This window comes from Stegodyphus dumicola, chromosome 1 (assembly GCF_044657685.1).
Source record: "Stegodyphus dumicola isolate Sdum_Otavi_A_Nest chromosome 1, ASM4465768v1".
Lineage (NCBI taxonomy): Eukaryota > Metazoa > Arthropoda > Arachnida > Araneae > Eresidae > Stegodyphus > Stegodyphus dumicola.
This window is the reverse complement of record NC_140768.1, coordinates 225901282-225925526: the sequence shown is the minus strand read 5'-3', so window position 1 is coordinate 225925526 and position 24245 is coordinate 225901282. Positions and strand designations below refer to the sequence as shown.

The 24245-nt window shown below is 32.7% G+C and overlaps 1 protein-coding gene across 14 annotated transcripts in view; it reads right to left on the bottom strand.

Moving 5' to 3' along the window:
- The window catches only part of LOC118179658 (uncharacterized), a 149462-nt gene that overhangs the window by 58203 nt on the left and 67014 nt on the right, over positions 1–24245 (bottom strand). For all 14 annotated transcript variants that reach the window (XM_085826142.1, XM_085826141.1, XM_085826143.1 and 11 more), the window contains one exon: positions 5074–5130. In XM_085826142.1, the coding sequence (XP_085682268.1) occupies positions 5074–5130 (57 nt within the window). The remainder of the gene's footprint in view (positions 1–5073; positions 5131–24245) is intronic.

Below are 24245 nucleotides of genomic sequence, written 5' to 3'. Positions count from 1 at the left end.
AAAACCCAGAATTTACAGAATTTACCAACCTTTGAGGTATCGTCCACATAAAATCTTACTGAGCATAGCTGTTATGTTTTATGTCACCTCCTACATTTAATAGACTCTCAGATTTTATCTCTTCAGGCCACTTCAAAATCCTCTGAACAGCCTAAAATTCATTTCTTGGGAGAATGTCAAACAACATCTCAACAACTTCTGTTCAAATAAACCTAATATTTTTTAAAGAACTTTTTCAAGCCTCATGACAGATGGTAAAAAAAAATCACAGAATAAAATTATGCTTATGTGATTCAATAAAATCTTATATTTTTATACTGCTTCATTTATATTTATCATAATAAAACTGTAGAACTTTTTAGATGATTCAATAATAAATATGCCAAAATAGCACTGAGCTATCATCCAAATTCATATATTCAAAACTGGCAGCCATTCATATTAGACAACATGAATGCTAAAACTAGTAGTAGTAAATTGTAAATGCAAGTTTGAGGTATCCTTCATTGCAAATAAACATTTTTAAATAACAGCTGAAACAGAAGCAATCAGAAATAGTGCTACATGTCATAAATATAACATCAGCAAAGGTTGCCTTGTGACTGAAGAATAAATAATCAAAATCGTAAAAAACAACGTTATATTTAGCGTAGATATAATGAAACACTCAATCGATTTCGAAGGCAGCTAAAGGTCCCTCCTCATCAGGAGAAAGAAATACATAGAAAGAAGAAAATAGGAATCACAGAAACACGTGGTGCTTATCAGCACTGCACGTGGTTATAACTAGATTTTTAATCAGAGTTGCACTGGCCGCCTACTTTTACTGAGCCAGGCTGTCTGATCAAGCATAAAGAAATATTAGCGAAGTTAAAATAGGGAGCGAGGGGCAAATGCACATTACGCTCAAAATCTGAACTTCAAATAAAAAATAAATAAATAAATAAAATGAAAATAAAATGAAGAATAAATATCTAAACCTTTATTGCTAAAATGCAGTGGATTTAAGAAATGCAATATAATAAGAATTTTGAAAAATAAAGAGATTAGCTATCATAATCATGTACAGAGTGTCTATGAAATTGTAGGAATCCTAATTTTTTCAAGGGAAACTGCAAAACAATACATTGCACTTATTAATACATTCTCAATGTTTTACATTAAACCATCAGCTGTTGTTAAACAGAAATTTGAACATAATTCTTTGTTTAATATTATGTAACTAATACTCGGCTCTATAGGTTTAATGACTAAAAAAAAAGGGGGGGAGAGTGAGTACATATTTTTTCCCCCTTTTTTTAATAATACAACTACTAGCCTGGAATGTATGGCAAATAAAAAGTACAACTCTACACCAGAAGACTTTCTGCTTCTAAAATTAAATCTCAGCTTAAAGGTACCATTTTAAGAACATTTCAGAAAACTTTAACAATGGAACCAAAGAGAGTTCAAAGAACTGATTTCTATCAAACTATCCAGAAGCTCTATAAATTTGTGAAGAGATTTAAAGCATCAGAAAGAAAGTATGAAGAAAGATATATCAATAAGCTGTTTCCTTCATACCACAAGTTTTTAATAATTTATTTATAAAACTTTATAGATGCACAAGAGCCTAATTTGGCCCAATTTTGTATTTTTCACTATAAAGAAGGACAGAAGAAGTGCCAATAAAAATTATGTAGTAGAAAATAAACTCCCTAAGTGTACCTTCAAAATAGAACCATTTATTAAATTTTTAAAATTATTTATAACGGTGAAAAATGAATTTAAAAAATCATGTCATTGGTTCAATTTAGGAATCCGGTTTCTTTATTTGGACAGCTAGTTTCCTAAATTGGACCATGAGCTTTCTTAATGGCAATTACAACAAAAGAACCTTTTAATTGCAGCACTAACTCCAGCACACCAAGTATGTATCCAAGCGAGACAATTCATGCATTGTATTATTTCTTTTTCCTTGGTTTCTTCACATAATATACAAAACCATGAATCACCAATTTCTTTTTTATGTTTCTGCATTTTGTTAAACTTTGGTGATTTGATTTTTGCTACTACAGACTTTGGCTACTACAGATAAGAACTTTTCTTCTTGTGGAAATATTTCTACAAATAGCTTCTAAAATAAGTTTTAAGCACGCTTACGCATACTTCGTCTCGGAGACGAATGGTTGCCATTCTCGTAAGTTTTTCGAAGGGTAGCATTCTAGGATTAATTATGATTTATCCATGAAAAAAATGTTGTTGCCGAAATTGGACCGGTTCAATTTTGGCAACTGTTTTCGGTCCAACTTGGGAAGCTTGAATATTTAATGCTTGATATTGTACAGAAACGTCAAACTAACATAACCTCGCAAAATTATAATTGCAAATTGTAGATAAATAAGCAAGTTTTATGATGGTATAATAAGATACGTAATTACTTACGTTTAGACCAATTAACTGCTTTCACACTTATGTCGAAATAACAGATTTTCTTCTTAGCCAAATACATCTCTCAATGTAACAATGAGGTGTTTCTTTATAAACACAATTGCATTAACTTCTTCTACATCTATGTATAACAAAATGCCTATCTCAAATCTCGCAGATATCATCAGTCTTTGCATATCATAGCAGTCCAAATAAGGCTACTGTCCAAATTAGGCTACCTTCCCATACAGTTTAATAAATAAAAAATTGAATCTCATAAAAATTTCTTTTTCTAATTGTTGTACACATATTATGTATATAAATGGTGTTATATTCTGTCCAAATCTCTTTATATAACCAGATGATATTAAAAAGAAAAATTCAGACTTATTTTGATTTGAGATGATAAAAAAAAGCTTAAAGAGAGCTAAAAATAACAGCTTATAAAAAAGATATGTTCATTTTTTTAAAAAATATTATGAATATCACAAATTAAAGCATTGTTAGCAACAAAAATTAAAAATCATTGAGTTAAAATTTCAGTAACACAACAGTTCACAATAAACCATTATTCAGTGGAGCTAACAGCTTGTCTAAGCCTTCTTATTTATACCAATGTTAAAGGCAGGAGACGGCTTATAGGAGTCTTCCAGGAAACCGACAATTAGGATTTAACAAAAACGTTTTCCCAGAATATCTCCATGTTAGTATTTACCAAATGTCATCAGTTTCAAAACAGGAATGTACGGCACATTTATTTAAGAAGATCTTATAAGGTATTCCGCCCACTTCCCTAGCGTGCCTTTGTGGTGTAACGGTAGCACGCTGAGCCGGTATTCCAGAGGTCTGTGGTTCAATTCCTGGCGAAGGCAGTTGCATATTTTTCATCTTTCCTGCTTCCAAAAAATATACCTAATGTCTCTACAAGTGGCGCCCGAACTAAAAGGGTTGTGGATGATGATTCTCTGCACCCAGGATTTGGCGACTAGGTCCCCTAAAACCCTAGTCGCCCTTTAAAAAGGGGAGTGTATAAGGTATTTCTCCCACTTCCCTAGCATGCCTTCATGGTGTAACGGTAGCACGCTGGGCCGGTATTCCAGAGGTCCGTGGTTTGATTCCCGGCGAAGGCGATTGCATATTTTTCATTTTTTCTGCTTCCAATTAACCTAATGACTCTACAATCATAAAAAGTCTATAATATGCTAACTTTTGTCTCTTGATGAAGGCCTCAAAAAAGGTTATGTATTATTCAAGGATATGGATTATTGGTCACAACATATCTGTTAATAATGTATAAAAGTATACATATACAGTCATCCCTTAGTTATTGCGGTCAATAGGGACCAGAACCGGCTGTGATAAGTAAAAAACCACGAAGTAGTGTCACCCTCTCATTTTTAACATACATACATTTTTTGTGTATGTATAATATCAATAAATATGTATGAAACCATATAAGTGCATTATGTTATTACTAGAAAATTAGCAAATAGTTTTAAACATGTAAATAAAATATTAATAGCATAAATAACATACATAAAATAATGAATAAATAATACAAATATGCTACATGTGTGTGTGTGTAACATACATAGATGTAACTAAAGTGTACATACTGTAAATATGTTTTTAGAACTCTTTTATTCTTATAACAACTTTTCTTTTATAACAGAGTGCGTAACTCACCTCTGACAATAGCTTCGCTTCGCTTGATCTTTATAAATATTGATGAAACACCTGTGTAGTACGAGGGAGGTGAAGAAGATGAAGATGATTTACTGCACACGTTAATGAGATTTTTACTGCTCCTCAGATGACGCCTCATCATCAGGTGCTAGTGGCGCTGGATCGTCACGGGCAGCTTTGGATAGAGCTGGGATAGCTGCAGGAGGCGGCGTAGAGGCAGCAGGAGGAGCTTCTGCAGAAAGTTTTTGGCGCACAAGGAACATCATGATGGGGAGTTGTGTACATTGTTTTTTCTTCTGAGCAAAGGGTGCCCTTGTATAATTTCTTTACACCATCAATATGGTTAATGAATTCTATGGTTCTGACCATGTTGTCATCAATTTCTTGGGCCCTTTGTTGCAGAGTCCATGCTATGTTGTAGAGCTCTTGTAGGTTTTCCAAGGTAAGGCAACGTTCTTCAGTTTCATTGTTGTCACCGTCGTCAGCTACCTCCTCTTCTTCCTCACTCGCCGATCTTGTCATTTCCACAAGTTCCTCGTCGGTTAGGGGGTTTGAGAGGCACTCGATCAGCGAGTTCACTTCACTCAAACATTGATTTGAATGAACACAGTCGTCTTCACTGGGTATGAGAGCCAAAGTGGGGGAAACGTCTAGGTCAATCAGCTTGAGATTCTCGAGTCAGGAGGGATATCAATGGGGTGCTAGCCAGCCAATCAGAGACATGAATTTTGAATTGTGTAGGCACTCCCTGCCTTCTGCTGGCGTGTGGGCATTTTTGTTCCATAATTCCTCAATTTTGAATTTTTGATGAATATTTTTGAACAATTCGTGATATACTGAGGCCACGATAAACAAACTGCGAAGTAGCAAGGGATGATTGTATATATAAAATGTGAATTTGAAAAATATTTTCTTTTGAATGAACTTTTCTGAAGAAAACATAGAACAATTGTAGCTATTTAGGAATAATTAACTTACCTTCTTATTATTTTCTTGAGAGGAAAAGGCAGCAACAGAACTCTGAAGCACAATTTCCTATAAAGAAAATTTATAACTGAACATAAGTGATCAATATTAATTGCTCTTTCACAGTCTTTCCATTACAAGCTTTTAAATAAGCCTTGTTCAGTTATATATGAACAAAAGTTGAAACTTCTTACTTTCTTAAATACAAAATCCAAGAATAAATTACATACTTTAGTACAGTACAACGTCCGTAATCTGGACTCGTCGGGACTTCGGCGATTCCGGATTATAGATCAATTTAAATCTGGTAAGATGGCATGCAGAAATTATACAATTAAAAATATGAAACCGTAATTTATGAAATAAAGAGCAATTATGATCTAAAGGGTATCAAAATTTACAAAAATTAAAAAAAAAAAAAAAAAAAAGCTCAATTTTTATTTGTTTACTTTAGCAAACATTTCTTTCAATGTAAGTTGTTTAAGTTGCTTCGTTTTTTGTGCTAATACTTTCTCTTTAATTATATAAACAGACATAATTTCTTATTCAGTTACAAAGTTCCACTGTTCAAGTCCTGTAATTGCTGTGTTGAGAATACCGACTAACTTGTCAATCGAAATTTGTTCGTTTTCAATAAAGTTCTCTGTTACTTTCTTCACAATCGGAAGCGCGCATGGGTAAACGCTTTACTGGCTTTATGCACATGTGCAGCAGATGCGCGCATCAAACATGCATGCGTAAACGCTTTACGCATATACGTAAGTTTGAGGCTTTGAAGTTCCGATTATAGATCATTCCAGATTATGGACTTTGTACTGTATCATGATACCACTAGGAAAAATTTTTCCTTGCTTAGCACGGATTATGTTAACCAAGTATATGTAAATGTTATGTAAACATATAAATAACATTAAGAAATTTTATGTTTCAAATATGCACATTGACAAATTGCTACTGCTATATCTTAAAGGAAAAGATCTGATTTTCATTTGTATATCAGTGCATTTTATACCTGTATGCACTTCTAATGACATTTGCTTATTTTCCCTAATTCCAAATATCTGGCATTCAGTCTTTCTTTCTTATCTCCACAAATTCATCTAAGAACTAAGGAAATGCTAGAAATAAAAAATAAAAAAAAAGGGGGCAGGCAATTAGCAGGAATGGAAGAAAATGCTTGAAGTTAATAGAAATCAACATGTAAAAGCTAAAGCAAAGCTTGTGCATTCCCAAGGGTTCGTTAGGCATCACCAGACCTTGCTAGCATTTAAACTCTGCCCCAGTTTTGAACACAGAACAAACAGCCTGAAAAGTGGTCCGATGGTCTTCTACCCATCTTGTATTTTGAGCGCTTTCTTTGCACGCAAATACAATAAATACGCCTACAAATATCCAAGCCTTCTCTGGAATTCAAAGCCAAGCCCACTGGTATGGTCAGTTCAGTAGCACAAATCATTATACCAACTGGGCAGCAATGGAATTCAACATGAGGAAGAAGATGCATATACAACCATACAATATGGCTGAAATTCTTCAAAAATATAATCTGATAATGTGATGTAAAGACTTGTAGACAATGTGCTGCCATATGCAAAGACAGCTGGGTAACATATATATGCGTTATATTTGTTACTGCTGTCCAGTTTTTCTTTCTTTTTTTTTTTTTTTTTTTTTTTTTTTTTAATAAATGATGGTGTTCTGTAGTTGTAACTTTACTGTTTGGTTGATGAAGCACTTTCCCATCGCATTTTTTTATTGTGCATTTACTATGTTAATCTGTTAGATATGGTAACATGAAATAATGTAGAAGTTTCTGATAACTAGCAAAAATGTTTCTATTCTCTATAAGAATAAATAACTAAATGATGTTATTAATAAATGTATCTTCTTTCTTATTATGCTAACTATGCACGCTAAATATGCACAGATGGTATATAGTGTTTTTACTGCAGATTGATTGATATGAGCAAGAATACTGTAACACAGTGGTAGCAAACTTCTGTACATATAAGAGACAATTTAAGGCATATGTTGGTTCTAAATACCATACATTTTGTTTAACCAATGATAAGAATATTCTAAAATGGTATTTATTAAGTAATATTGAGTAAAACCATGTATATGTGTTCTGTCTACATAAAATACTTAAAACCATCATGACAGTGTTTTTAGCAGTATGACCACAACAAAATATATGTATGACTAGAAGATAGATATGAATATAGTAGATATGAAGACTTATGATACAAGGGATATTCAGAAAGTAAGGCACGTTTTGGAATTAAAAAGAAACTAAGTACAAAAAAAAGTCACCAAACAAATTGAGGCACTTATCATAGCGGTGAACAAGCTTTGAAATTCCTTCGTCATAGAATTCTGCCGCCTGTGATTTCAGACACTCAGTGACACGTACCCGCAGCTCCTTGTCGTTGTCAAAGCGCTGTGTCAAAGTGCAGATGAGGAAAAACCTCTCATTTGAATGAATTAAGGAGTTCTTAAGTGCAGTTTGTCGTGTGAGGTCGGGCATTGTCGTGCAAAAACAAAATTTTGGACGTCAAATTTCCTCGGCGCTTGTTTTGAATTGCTCTCCTAAGGTTGCGCAAAGTTTGACAGTACCACTCAGAGTTTATTGTGGCACCCCATTCGAGAAAATCAATCAGAAGCACACCTTGTCTATCCCAAAACACAGTCGCCATAATCTTCTTTGGTGACAAGGTTTGCAAACATTTTCTTGGTCTTTTGGGGGGAACTTGTGTGCCCCCACTGCATGGAATCTAATTTTGTCTCGCAATTCACGTGTCTCACCCACATCTCGTCACCAGTCACGATTCGATACAGTAATGAATCCCCATGTCTGTCATAGGCCTCCAGAAATGTCAGAGCTGCCCCCATTAGCTGACCTTTATGGTGGTCTGTAAGCAATTTCGGCACCCATCTTGCACAAAATTTGTGGTAGCCTAGCTTTTGTGTGACAATTTCAAACAACAAAGTCAATGAAACTTGTGGAATACTAGGCAAAAGCTCCGTTATTGTGAAACGGCAGTTTTCACAAATCTTTTCAACAACTTTAGTGACCAGTTCGTCAGTCGCAATGCTAAGGTGTCCACTCTTCTCTTCATCACGAATGTTAGTTCGGCCATTTTTAAACTGAATGCACCATTTCCGGATTGAACTTTCATTCATTACGGATTTCCGTACACTTTACACACTTGCCAATAAATTTCCATGGATTTTAGGTTTTTTGCCAACAAAAACCGTATCACAGATCACACCTCACAACTGGCGGGATTTTCAATTGCAGCGCACATTTTAAATTTGAATATCGAAAAAACGGGCCGCATGGAAATGTTCCCGTTGTGATGGCCGGAGGCCAACTGAGATGCCGAACTCGCAGACACCAAAATATATGTGATCGGTGCGCGCCTAGCGACGTCAGATGGAAACGTTCCTTATTTTCTGAATAGCCTACGTATAAGGTGTAGGAAGAAATGAAGTGACAAGTATATCAAAAGCAACATGCTACATTCATTACTTTATGCATCCATATTTAGAGGTTATAAGCTGACTACATACAGCATGAGACTGAATAATAAAAATCCTAGGTAATTGTCAATCCATATAGATCACATATCCACAATATGCTAGTTGTAGTTATGGGAGCTGACATATCTCCAAAATGCACAGCAATCATATCTTGCACACGTGCAATAAGGGGGGAACTCATATGACAACACAAGCCAAGGAAGAATACACTGACGAGAAAAAAAATTCCAACACCAAGAAAGACTTGTGTTAGATAAACAAAATTTGGTAGACGTATTTACACATCTGAAAGATGACATTGGTTCAAATTTTGCACTTCACGCATAAGTATGGCACTGCTAGTGCTACTCAGAACTTGCAAATCAGGTCTGATTTAAATGCATGCTGTAAAGTTCGTGATTGTTATTTATCTTTGAAATTTGATGTATTGAGATGATGCTAGCTAAGAATGCCTTTAAGAAGACATAGAAGCCATTATAGACAGCTCACCAAATTTGACTGAGGTCGTGTAATAAGGCTAAGATAAGGTGGATTTTCTTTCCGTGATATTGCAGAAAGACTTGACCGGAATATATTCACTGTGCATGATTGTTGGGAGCAGTGGTCAAATGAAGATACTGCTTCAAGAAAACTGGGTTCTGGTTGGCTATGTGGAACTACTAAGAGAGAAAACCGCCATATTTAGCGTACGAATGTGGTGCATCGTACTGCGTCTGTGGCAGAAATTCAAGCTTCAGTTGGTGACACAACGAACTGTTACAAATCGGTTACTTAAAGGACAGCTCTGAGCCAGAAGCCCTGTAGCGTGCATTCTACTGACTCCAAGCCACTGGCATTTGGCGTCAGTAGTATATACCTGATTGCCTCTGGATAGAATTTTACTCTCTTTAGTGGCGATGGTGGTTTTACTCTCTTTAGTGGCTATGGTGGCGATGGTGGTTTTACTCTCTTTAGTGGCTATGGTGGCGATCGCCTCTTTAGTGGCTATGGTGGCGATCGCCTCTTTAGTGGCTATGGTGGCGATCGCCTCTTTAGTGGCTATGGTGGTTTTACTCTCTTTAGTGGCTATGGTGGTTTTACTCTCTTTAGTGGCTATGGTGGCGATCGCCTCTTTAGTGGCTATGGTGGTTTTACTCTCTTTAGTGGCTATGGTGGCGATGGAGTCGATGGTGTGTAAGGAAACTTGATGTTGTCGGAGTTGAGTTAAAATATGTAATAATTTCAGATTATTATGATTTTGAAATGTTTAGTCATGTCATATATTTTTTTTCTGTGATTCCTACTTTTATGAAACGAAAGATATGCTTTTTATGATGAGAGAAGTAAAAAAAAAAAAAAAAATTTAAGTGTGTAAAACGGTTGTATTGTTAGTACATATGAGTTTTGAACGGAAACAAACATCAGGGGGATGGAGATGTCGAAGGTGTGTTAGGAATCGGAGGATATGTAGATGTGATGGAGAGTTGTTGTCGGAGCTGAGTTAAAATATGTAATAATTTTCAGATTATTATGATTTTGGAATGTTTAGTCATGTCATATATATTTTTTTTCTGTGATTCCTACTTTTCTGAAACGAAAGATATGCTTTTATGATGTTTTGGTGTATATACATTGTTTTAATTCGGTATCGAGTTGACACGTTTATATATATAATGATGAGACGCTATGTGATAATAATTATTCGCTTCCCTTGGAAAAAGGAAGGAGGAAAAATCCATTTTAGAACTAGAGGGAAAAAAAAATGAAAACACACGTTCGAACGAATTTAGATTACAGGATGTTTTTTTTGTTAAAAGGATGATAACTAGATTGGTGTGGTTCTTTATTAAGTCTATATGAGTATAATGACAGAATGATATATGGTATTTTTTTTACTTTCGGAAAAGAACAGAAAACGTTTTTAAAAGGAGGAAGGAAAAAGATTTAAAAAAGAATGAGAAAAAAAAAAACTCGAGAGAATTTAGATTACAGGAAGGAACAGTTCTTAATTTGTGATTGACATATGACATGATTTATTTTACTTATGGAAAAAGAGTAAAAAAAAAAAAACTTTAAAGATTGCAGGGGAGCGCACACGTTATCAAAACAGATGAGTATTCCGAGGACGGGAACATAAAAAGATGTGGAAACGAGGGTTGTTTTTTTTTCCTTCTTCCTTCTTTGAATGTGCCATCGAAGCTGCATAGAGGAAACGCGAATGGAGGTCGCAAAGAGGGAGAGGGGAAACCTCAAGTATGGAAAACGAAAGCAGTTAGTTTTAGCGCGGAGGTCAATCTATTGGGTCGAATGCGAAAAAAAAAAATGTGAGTCACTGAATAAAGTTTAGCAACTCCTTTTTCTTGGTAACAGAAATAATATTGAGGGGAGAAAAAAGTAAGCATATAAATGTACTGGAGAGGCGATGAGGGAAATTAGGACACGAATAGCATATTTAAAGAGAAAAATTCGCAACGAAAAACATATTCCTCCACTCGTTTGATTTGCAGTTCCTGACAGAATGGAAAGTTCAGCTTCGACGAGCAATGGTAAGACATTTTTTATTTTATGCTTTGCGCTATGTTTTTCAAAAAAACTATTTTTTTTTCTGCTCCCTAGAATTTCGTTCATAGTATGTGTAGTTTTAAATTATTTTTTTAGACTGCAAAGTGACAAGACACATTAACTTGCTTGACGACGAAGATGTGGAATTGAATAATCCCCACCGTAAAAAAGCAAAGAGCTTCGATTTAGATTTAGCAAGCGAAGAGAAAAAAACCCTCTTCCCATCGTACTCAATACATCTTGGTTGTAATCTTGTCATGGAACTCAAGGAGTTCCGGGGATCTCATTACATCGGCTTATCCAGACAGACCTCCAATAACGACATCAAAAATCGGTTTAATATCCCGCTCGAAATGCTGGATACCTTGAAACAAGCCTGCAAACACATGATCAATCACATTAAACGCAATCGAGTGGTTTAAAAAAAAAACGCTTGTTTTTTTAAATTTAATTGTATTATTTTTATTTTTTTTTTTTTTTTCATTTTTCTTTTTTTGAAATCAGTGTGTTATTATGTATAAATGAATGTGTTATATATTTAACATTGACTACTTTTTTTTTTAATTGTGTAGCATTTGTAAAGTACGTTTTGTTTAAAATTATTCAAAAAAAAAATGAATATATCAATTTGAAGTAATTTAAGAAAATCATATGAGGTTGTTTTGTTCAGCACAACCTTTTTTTTTTGTAACAATCCAAAGTAATAGTTTCTAAAATCAGTATGCTAAATTTTAATGTGCACAGAAATGCCCATCGCGGCTTTGTGCGTTCGTATAGAGCTATTTGCAACAATTACAGAGATCCTCATCTACTATATCAGGACAGTCGACAAATAATTTTTTCATTATTAAGTAGTAGTAATATTCTTAGGTTAAGAATACTTATATGCTTAAGCATATTATTTAAGAAAGGCGATGGAGATGAAGAAACAGAAAAAAGTTTCTATTTTTGCTCCAAATGTGAACGAATCCTAACACGAGGATAGATATTGATAGCAATTGACAATGCATTTCGAAAAATATTTCTAGGCATTGATAACTTTATTAGAAACGGTAGTGGATGGACAATAAAGCATCTGAACTATATCGACATTCAAGTAGGCAATTTAAGAGAAATAAGAGGCGGATGTAAACACATAGAATTGCCAGCAAAAATTAGGAACAAAAAAGCGGTTTTAAACATTAATTGTTATGATAATAAATGCTTTTTGTATTCTGTTATCGCAAAACTATATCCAAGGAAACAGAATAAAAACACGTTAAATTATTATAAAAAATATTTGAGATGTCTTAAAATTAGCGGGATAAAATTTCCGATTTCCTTAAGTGGAATTCAAAAATTTGAAAAGCTAAATGATTTAAAAATTAATGTATTTGCGTTTGAAGAAAATGAAATCTTTCCTTTAAGTATAAGCAAACAAAAAAATATCGACTTAATGAAAGAAATTGATTTACTTTTTTTTGAAAATCATTTTTTTTTAATCACAAACTTAAATAGATTATTAAATGTTCGTAAAGGTATTCATCACTATTGTAAAAACTGTTTGTTAGGGTTTCAGCGAAAATGCAGTTTAGAAACCCACATAAAATTGTGCGAAGGCAAAGAACCTCAGAAAGTAAGCATCCCTCAAAATTTAGTAGTAAAATTCACTGACTTGTCTAAACAATTATATCATCCTTTTTGCATTTTTGCGGATTTCGAGTCTCTCACTAGAAAAATTTCTTCAGCTTTTCCGTCTGAGTTTCAGAGTTTTTCAGTAGCAGTAGAACACCACGAACCTATAAGCTATGCAATTCTTGTCACAAACATTAACGATGAAATAATATTTACGGAATACTACTCCGGAAATAATGTCATTAATAACTTTCTAAAAACTTTGAAATACCTATCACATAAATTGTTACAGAAAATGAAAAGGATTCTACCGATGGTGGAAAGCTCTGAAACTTATGACAGAAACTGTTGTCACATATGTCAAAAGCAATTTTTACTAAACGAGATACGTGTTCGAGATCACTGCCACTGGAGCGATGGACATATACGCGGATTAGCACACCAGACATGTAATCTAAATTATAGATGTACATATTTTATTCCAGTGGTAATACATAATGCGCGTAATTACGATTCCCATTTAATTTTACGAAATATGCCGAAAGATGTTTTCAAATGCATTAATATCACACCAGTAAATTTGGAAAAATTTACTATGTTTACTCTAGACGAAATCAAATTTTTGGATTCTTATCAATTTTTAGACGCTTCGCTAGATACATTAGTTGAGAACTTAAAAAAGTCCGAACACCAATTCGAGATTTTTAATAGTTTTTTCAAAGATGAAACAAACAGATTTTTACTGCTGAGGAAAGGAGTATTCCCATACAGTTATCTGGATTCAGAAGCGGTTTTAAAGGAAACCTGCTTACCAGATAAAAGTGCTTTTTTAATATTTTAACAAATAACCATATAACAGATGATGAATATGAACATGCACAACTCGTGTACAAAACATTTCACTGTGAAACAATAGGAGATTATTTAGAGCTTTATCAAAATGTTGATACTGTTCTACTAGCCGAAATATTTTCGGCCTTTCGCCGAATGTCCATGACGTACTATAATTTGGATCCCCTCCATTTCGTAACAGGAGCGGATCTCACATGGAATGCGGGATTGAAATGTACAAAAGTAGAATTACAGCTATTCAGCAATGCCAACGATTACATGTGGATAGAATCACAAATGCGTGGGGGGATTTGTTTATTAGGCAAGCGACATGTAGTGGCTAATAATCCGTATACTTCAGATTATGACCCATAATTATATTTTAGCACTTGATGCTAACAATTTGTATGGATATGTCATGAGTCAGTCGCTACCATATGGACATTTCACATGGTTGACGACTGACGAAGTACGACATTTCGATATTTTGAACATCGATCCTAATTCAAGCGTTGGATATATTTTAGAGGTAGATCTCCTATATCCACCTGAATTGCATGATATCCACAATGATTTTCCGTTGGCCCCAGAACATTTAACAATAAAATATGACATGTTGTCTCCATATGCGAAAAAGATGTGCGACAAATTAAACATGAAAAGTGTTTTACCCTGCAAAAAATTGACACCGAATTTTTTCGAAAAGAAAAATTATATATGTCATTATTTAAACTTAAAATTTTATCTTGAACAAGGACTTGTTCTACAAAAGATACATAAGATTTTGGCTTTTTCCCAATGCAAATGGTTAGAAAGCTATATAGCTTTTAATAATGATAAAAGAACGGCATCCGAAAATGATTTTGAAAAATCTTTCTTTAAAAAAATGAATAATAGTTTTTATGGCAAAACGTAAGAAAGCGTGTTAATGTTAAAGCGGCCTTAAATGAAATTCAGAGCAAAAAATACTTGCAAAGTCCCTTACTGGATTATTTTGAAGTGATAAATGAAAATTTATCATTATATAAAATGAAAAAACAAAATTTGTGTTTAGATAAACCAATTTATGTGGGTTTCACTGTGTTAGAATTGTCGAAATTGCATATGTATAATTTATATTATAAGTATTTTAAGAGCGTGTACAATGATAAATGTGAATTGATTTATACTGATACTGACTCATTATATATGAATATTGAAACTCACGATATTTTTAATGACATGAAAAAGTATTTCAATGAAATTTTAGATTGTAGTAATTTCGAAAAACATCATTTAATGTACAGTATAAATAATAAAGGCAAATTAGGGTTTTTGAAAAATGAAAACAATTTACCCATCAAAGAATTTGTGGGGTTAAAGTGCAAAATGTATGCATTCTCTTTCGGAAATACATGTAAAAAAAAGTTAAAAGGAATTAAAAAAGCTAGTGTCGCAGATCTGACCACTGAGTCATATAAAAAGATTTTGTATGATGAAACATTAATGAGACAGTATCAATATACAATTACTTCCAAAAAGCATGATATATGCACTGTTCTTCAAAACAAAGTAGGATTGTCGCCATTTTACGACAAGAAGTTCTTAAAAGCAGATGGCATAAATGCCAATTGCTATGGTCATCATAAAAATCTGCTTTTAGAAGATGAATGTATAGAAAACACATTTTAATATGTAATTATTTTTATATAAACAGCAGTCATTTCAAGAAAATTGAAAAAAACTGTTTCATGTATTTTTTTTTTTTCTCTACTTAGAATATAAAAAACAACGAAATGTTGTTCCACGTCAATCATTCGACCCCGAATTTCTTACATCATGTAAAAGAAAGAATCTCACTACGAAAGAACTAATCAATATATTTGCCAATGGATTTTATCCACTCCAGTAAAAAACAGGCTACACACAATATGTTTTTTTTTAATAATTTTTTTGTATGTATATTTTTGAATGCTATGTTTTTTCATGTTATTTTATGTTATTCATATTTTGTTATTATGTATTTTGATTTGTATAGTTACTTTTTTCATGTAAACTAGTTTTTACGATTTAAAAAAAAAAAAAAAAAAAAAAAGGCAAGCCCCTTAAGGGCTTGCATATTCACGATGAAGAGCAATCTGTCGAAATATATATCAGATGCTTTTTAACGTGAGTATGCCAGACAGAGGGGAAAAAGATATGGTATGAAACTTATAGTATAATTTGTATATTTTTAAAAAATATCTAGTCTGTGTGATTATAAAATAAGAATGAGTAAAAACATGTTTTGTTAAATATACTTTTTTTATTTATTTATTGCAGAAAAAAAGAGATTACATAGTTTTTTTTTAACATAATAATTGTTTACAAATGAAGTTCCCGAATAACTTCGTCGTCGGGAACGATGATGAAGTATCCAATCTTCTTTTTAGTGCAAGGAACTGTATCTGGAACATCTTCACCGCCGCGTATATTTTGTTTCCCCATCATCACACAGTCAAATAAATTGTTAAACAAATTTAGTGATGAGTCATGCAATAACATTTTATCGCAGGAGAGTTGTAGTAGTAAATATCCATATTCATTTGCTTTCGAATGAGCATGAATGTGATTCATCACTTCCGAATTGTTCAAAATTTTAAAATAGCATCGTTTTCCAATCATTTCATTTTCAATTGAATTCCTGATACAGCTAGTAATATCTTTAAATAAAACATTATGCACATAATAATATTCTGTGCCATTGGAATCAAACAACAGATATCCGTAACGTTCCATGTTTCGTCGATGAACTAATGTTTGATGGCTTTGCTCATATATATAAGCGCAGTACAACGTTGATTTCCCCAATGAAATGTGTGGTGGCAACATCTATTCAGTTTAAAATTTTTCTTCACGAATAGTTTGATAAATTTTTCATTTCTTCTTGTATTTCTTTTGTTAAGATCCTTTAATGTCAAATTTCTTGAATACTGATATAAAAAATAAAGCGTAAAGTAACCGCACGAGGAAGAAAAATTATTCTGAAAGCAAAACTTGTTATAAAATACTTTTTGAGAATTTTGATTCAAAAATCGCAGGATGTTTTTATTTGATGGAGGTAATCCATAGCTGTCGAAATAATACACTTCATCGTTTCTAAAATAAATAGCAACCCAGTGACTGCCTGGTAGATTTTGAGGATCTAAATTCACTATAAAGCTTCTAAATTGATTTTTTACTTTAGGTAAAATATCCGATGCATATACTCCGCCAAAATGTTCCTTGATTTTTAAATCACTACAAGCTAATGTACACAAACTTATCGTATTCATTTCTCCTTTCGCCACAAGATATTTTTTTTTTTTTTTTAGTAATCCGTAAATACACTTCGAGATTTATCAATCTCTATGACATTACGATATTCTGCAAATGCCAATAAAGTGACTGTCTCTGGTAAACTATGGGAAAACTTTATATCGATTCCGATATTTCCATTTTTATTCACGCTTGTATGTGATTCACTTGCCGCATAATCAGGAGTCAAATCAAAAACATAAAGCGTATATCGATTTTTATATTCCTCATAATTAATGTTAATATTCTGAAAATTATGGTAATGGTTTAAATCAGTAAAAAGATTCATATAACATCTTGCATAACAATCCTGTTGAAAATCAGGTTGGAGAGGCTTAGAAGGAATCATTTGACTCCCATTTAATATACAGAGATAATTAAAATTATAATGAGAAAATTGAAAAGGATTTTTTGAAACATTCCCGTTATATGCTTCATTTGATAAAAAACCTAAAATGATGCGCGTTGGTAGCTGCCCAATAAATGCATTCGCTATTGTTGTCGATTGTAGTCCATATGATAGAGCAAAGGTCTTAACTTCTATTCGACGTATTGGCATTTTAATCACGCCACTTTCTAACGCTTTTTCATGTGCCAGAAAAACAGAAGGTGAGACGTTTACCTTACGAACGTATAATTTTGCAGAATGAATCACAGTTTTAAATTCGTCGTCTTTGGACATCAAAGAAAAAATGTCTTTGTTTTGTTCTAATTTGATGCGCACATTAACACCATTAATCAGTAGCTTCGGTTGAGTAGCTAAATCAAAATGAAGAGGTCCTATTAAATCCATTAAATTGCTTTTAGCACAAATTTCGTGTCGCTTCTTGTATCCTGAGTTGGTTGAATTTTTGCCAAATACATTATGTTGTGATGCCGTATCTTTATAAAACAATGAGGATGTTAACATATTCTCTTGGCTAGATTTAGAAGAAAATAAAAGACTTTCGAGGATTGAACGATATGCGTAATTTCCCTGTGAAGAAATTTGTCTATCATTGAGGTAAACACTGCACTCGGAAAACATAGTGTTTAGGAAATAATTGATCGGAGCAACATCATCTGTTTCTGTTAAATCGTGTCCGTTTTTTTTCACAATCTTTGCCTGTATATGTATAAGAGTATGTGCCAAATCTAGATAATGCTCTCCATTTCCACTTATATAAAACTCTATCGGAGTTTTATCATTCAGCGAGGCCACAGGATGAATTTCTAAAAATGAGGATTCTTCAATGGCAAGTTGTGTTGGTGAAGATGTAAAAAGATCCAGTTCACTTTTTAAGCACATGGATTCCATCGTGAAAAATATCTTTATGCTGTGTTTTTCGACGTTTTGTTTTAGTAGACTGAGTAGATTTTTTGTTTCGCTTTCTTTTTATACCCTTTCCATGTTGTAATTTGTTAAAAATATCATCTTTTATTTTTTTGTTGTCTCACGTAATCTAGAGCGCGCCGAGTCTTTTAGAGAAGCACCAGATGCGACGTCTGAAAGGACATTTTTTCCAGTTTGTAGCAAATGCCTGCCTAAATAGCGTGAAGCTTTTAATGCCAATGGAGTAATATATCGCCTCAAATCTCCAAAAATTCCATAACCTCGTTGATGTGCTATACCTTGAAAGTAGGGACCTCCTCCACCAACCTGGGAACAGTAATAAAATTCGCACTCTTTTGCACTCAAATGCATGTTGTTTCGTTTCGGAAACAAAGAATGACAAAATTGTGCTCAAACTATTTAATTTATAGAGTGTTTCGTTTTTAAAGGACAACACTACAAACGTTTTTCCACCAGTAAATATTATATTATTACCACTACTTGTTTTTAATTCAATTTCAATTGTGTCAACAAAATTCTTTCTGATCAGGAAATAAAGTGGTTTATGATAGTGTTTTACTACTTGTTCTTCCTTTTCATTCATACATGGTATAACTCGAAGAAGAGGTGAGTAAGAATCTCCAACATGATGTGGATGTATTAAATCTGTGTAAACAAATATTTCAGTTATTCCAGCATCCAACTCTAGTGGATAATTACTGATATAATTTCCAGCCTTAAAATGCAAGACATTAAATCCTAACATGTCTGCCAGACCTTTTCCGAAATTTACTTCATGTTCGGAAGGAACATTTAAAGCAACCTTTTGGTTCGGTAGCTGTTGCAATCGAATGTATTTAAATTCTTCGAATAATTTTAATGCATTTTTATACATTCCCACATTCACTGATAGATGTTCAGTTTGCATTTCTGTCCTTTTTGTTTGATGATATTCTTTTATAATTAACTCCATTTGTTCTCTCTCTGCTATTAAAATCAACGGGTTGCAAGCGAATCGTTGAGTTCCTTTTATGACTGTATCATGATTCAAATTTAGGTTTTGCATTAGTGAATTAGCGTTGCTTTTTTTCAATACCAATTCGACATAATCTGAAAGTTTAATTTCCACTTCTTTTTTTATTGGTTCATATGAAAACTTAACATAATTCTGAAGCCCCAATAATTCGATATTTTCATTTATGATGCTGTAAGCGTCTTTTTCATTATTTACACCACGCTTGATAGGTGTTGCTGGTATTATATGCGAAATTATATTTTTAGGATTTTTATTTATGATTGTAAATGTTTGTTGCATTTGTCTCTGAACTGTTGGTCTAAACCTGAAAGTCTGATTCTTTTTTATAATTATATCTTTAAACGGCAAATTCAACATATAAAGTATTATGGGAGCTTGTTTTGTTGTAATATGGACTTCAAATCCTTCTTTGACTTTGATTGTAATCCGATTTTTTCTGTCTCCATCGGAAGCAAATCTTACATTCGAGTTCACACTATGTGTCTTTTCAGTTTCTCCATTCACTTTTAACAAAAAATTCTCAAGACTATCTTTTGATTCACACATTAAAGATATGTCATATTGTATATTTTCCATTACTATGCTTTCCTCTTTTCTAAAAGAAACAGAATATTTGTTGTTATGATCACCAATGTTAAACCAATTTCGCGGAATGAATATCTCAGAAAGTCCTACAACGTAATTATTATCATTAAAAATAAGAGGTTTGCAGAGTTTGGTACGATATGAAGATTGAGTGTTTTGTGGGAAATATTTTATGCTGGAATTGCTTGGTAAGGTAACATAAAAATCAGTTACTGCTTCATCCATGATGCTTTTACCCAAGAATTAAAACGATGATCAAATCCTTTCCACTTCACATAGAATTCTTTGTTTTCTCCTGTTCCTTTCATTTTTAGAATCTTTTCTATTCGCCAAAAATCACTTGATCGCTTGTTCACTTTCTGAAGCTCTTCCTCATAGAACCTTCCTTTTAAAATTTCTTCTTTCAAATCTTTCAACACATATGTAGGAGGATTCGAAGGATATCGTTTAACTATGGTAAATATTTCATCAGTCCAATTAGGTAAATATCCACGACGAAATGTCTTCTTTGCTTTCGAAATTCTCACTTGATCACCAATATTGAACTTATATTCTGACTCTATTTGAAAATTGTATAATTTTTTAAAAATTTCAGGTTCCAGTTCAGACGTGACTGCAGCAGGAGCAAAACCGGTAATGCGATGCACACTTTCATTATAACTTTTTAAAACAGATTTTAAGATGTCTAAATATTTATAGGAATTTCGATATGTAAATATGCGATATAATTTAGATTTTAGAGTACGATTAAATCTTTCTACAACACTAGCTTTATGCTCACTATATGAGGAATAATGGTGTATCTTATTCTTTTTGAGTAGTGCTTGTACTTTTTTATTATAGAATTCTTTCCCTTCGTCAGTTTGCAAGTTTACTATTGTCTTTAATTGCTTAAATAATTTTTTAAAAGCTTCAACGAGTGCATCAGCATTTTTAGATTTTATTGGTATCGCATAGCCATATTTTGAGAAAACATCTATCGCAGTTAAAAGATATTTTACACCTTTATTGTATCTAGATACTTTTGACATGTCGACTAAATCACATTGGATCAGTTCACCAATTCCAAAAGATAAAACTTTTCTTCTCTTAAACTTGTATCTTATCGGTTTATGGAGTGTATAAGTGTCTTGTGTCATTAACCATTCTTTAGTCTTTTTTATGGAAATGCCACTCGTTTTTGAAAGACGTAAAGCCCCAAATACTGCTGGATTATTTACATCATAATATATTTTTTCTAGAATTCTAGCCACTTGTCCGTTTTTAGATCGTGAGCTTTCCATGTTCTTGAATAGGGTCCAACAAGCGAAGGATGACTTCGAGTCTTCTTTCCTTTTAATATTCTACTTTCCGATTCTTGTAAAATTTCTTCACTTCTGCTTTTCTCTCGTGTTAGTTCGCTTTTTGTTTCGCGCAACTTCGATACTAATTTCTTATTTCCTATCCAAGACAGAGGAATATTTATTTCTTTAATAGCTTTTAAAAATTCACTAAAATGATCGGGTTCAATTTGAGATTTTGTATTTCGAAACATGTAGGAGAAGAAATCGGCTACTCTGCTGCCTCTGACAGGAATACCATCATGGGTGAATTCTCCCTTTTCATTCCAGTAATATTGTCTTGTTTTAAGTTTTTCAACAATCAGCGGTACATATTTGGAATACTGATGAGGTGATGAAACCACAATATCTCTCACCTTGGGATCGTTGTCGTAATCCTCTTTCAAATGTCTCTTTTTGTCTTCCTTCTCATCATCTAGTAGTTGTTCATTAGTAATGCTTACCCGCACTGGATCTGCGGGCGTATGAATAGTTTTTTGATAGCGAGTGATAAGTTGACTTAATAATTTTACTTTCATATCATCTGGTAGTTTGTTTCTCTCTAACAAAGTTTCAATATCATCCTCAATGCGAATTTCTGGTTTGTGCAAATGATACGATGAAACCAACTCTTCAGGAATAAGTGCTACCTTTCTCGCCATGATATCCTTTTTCTTTTTTTTAAACTGTAATAATGTATATCATGAATTTTTTTTTTTTTTTTTTTTGCTTATAGTGTTTGTTCAATATGTTAATAATTTTTCTTTATATTCTTTTACCAATAGCACTCCCAGCTAAAGCAGAAATGATAGCAGGAGCTATCAGCGGCAAGAAACCACCAGTCTGATTTATTAAAAGTCTTTTTTTACTTTGAATCGAAGACGTTCGTTTGGCCAATCTTCTCACGATATTTTTATATTTTTGAAGTTTTTTTACGTTTACAGGAAGATGTCCAGCTAAAATGTTTAAAAAAATTTCACACAAAGAAGCGATTTGTGCGTTATTTGCAGTTCTCAGTAAGGCTCGTTTTTGATTAGGAGATGATTTGGCTAACACTTGTAGAAAATGATAGTTCTTTTTCAAATTCTTTTTCATTTTGGACGGTAAATCCAAAAAACTCCTTCATTAGTAGGAAATAAATTCCCTCGCAGACGATACTCTTCCTCTGTCTCGGGATGTAAATCAATAACTAAATATTTATATGGTTCAGCAGTAGCTTTTATATAAGCATCCAATAAAAATTGTGAATTACGTGGATATATTTGTCTTCCTAGACAATTAATTTGACTCATATCTCTTGCATTTTTAAATAAAATAATGTAATGAGAATTAAGACTAATGTCTCTCATAACTTTTAAACGAGGAAATAAATTTTGTAGTATTAGTATTACACTGATATTGCAATGATGAGATGCGGCTGTGAATAAATCTGCAATTTTTTCATTTAATCGATGCATTAAATCATCTATGATTATCAAATCTCCATTTTCATATACTTCTGGCAACCTGTGTATAAATTCAATATTTGGTTCTTCTAGAAACCATGGTGCACTATATGAATAACACCACTTAATGTTTTGTTTCGGAATATCAAAGATATTATTTTTTATCATTTGTCAAACTAGTGATGTTTTTCCAGATTGACTCGGACCAACAATCAAACACGAACTTGGATGTTTTAACTTTAACATCTTCTCAACAGTGTTTTTTTTATAAGTTTTATTTTTAATAAATTGTTTTAATACCGTTTAACAACAACGGAAGGTAATGTATCTCATCTCCGCATAATGTTCCTCGAATAAATAAATTTTTTGTTGTTATATCTGTGTTTTTATTGCTGTGGATTTCTCTCTTTAAAAAAAAAAAAAAATGTTTCAGATCCTCATTCCTTATTGACTATTTGATTGTATATGGTTTTTCAAATTTTTTAGGAAAAAAAAATAAACATACAATTTAAAAAAAAAAAATGTTACTGTAGAATGAAAAGTGTGCTTTTTCAAAATAAATAAAGATAGAAGAAAGTAAAGAGAAACAACACAAGAGTTTTTGCAATTTATCCATATCTTTTTTATTATTTTTTCTTTAGATTACATGTTTACATTGATAACAAACTTTCTTAAATTCATTTTGGTTTAACTGTACTCCAATAATTTCGGGTTTCAAATAATCAGTTTCATTTCTCCAAAAGTAACGTAAATCATATATCCTTTTTACATCCTTAATACAAAAATTTGTAGAAATATTCTTCTCCCAACATGTTCAGAATATATGCAAGATGTTTTGTTCAAATCTACTTTTGGTTCCTCTTCTTTCTGTCTTTCCACACAGTTTAAACATATGTATATTAGAATTTCTATGATACAAACACTGAGACAAATTAAGATTATTTTTTTTCGATCTTGTAACGTCCACTTCATTTTTATAGTCTTTCTATTACAACAGCAACAACTCAAATGAACCTTCTCCAAACATTTCATGAAAATTATATTAAAAAAACACAAGAAAAATCATTTTTTTCCCTTACAATTTCTTGCAAATATGTGCTAAATATTTTAAAACCAATCGTTTGTATAACGTATTTATTACATTTTCAGAAAAATGCTTGTTTAGTATTACATCGCATTCAGATATTTTATGCATATTTCTTGAGATAAACTCTTCTGATATTTCTTGATGAATTAGCACTTGATTCCAGTCAATGACATCTTCTAGCTCCTCAATTGTATCTTCATCCAGCTTTTGATATTTTGCAATACGCGACATATCCAAAACTGCTGCATTATCTCTGATGAATTTTCCACTCAAATCCTGATACTGAGAAATTTCTTTCCAATCAACTTTGTGAGCAAACTGAACCATAAAATCTTCTGATAAAGACTGACATCTAGATATAAATTTCCAATTCACGACATCTTGGTGGGCTTCAATAAATGATTGAGATAAAGTTTGATATGCTGAAATGTTATCCCAATCCACAAGGTGTTGAAATTCAAGAATAAAACTTTCACTTAATTTCTGATATTTTGAAATAGTCGTCCAATTCACCATGTTCTGTAAATCTCTAATAATCTCTTCGCTTAGTTCATTT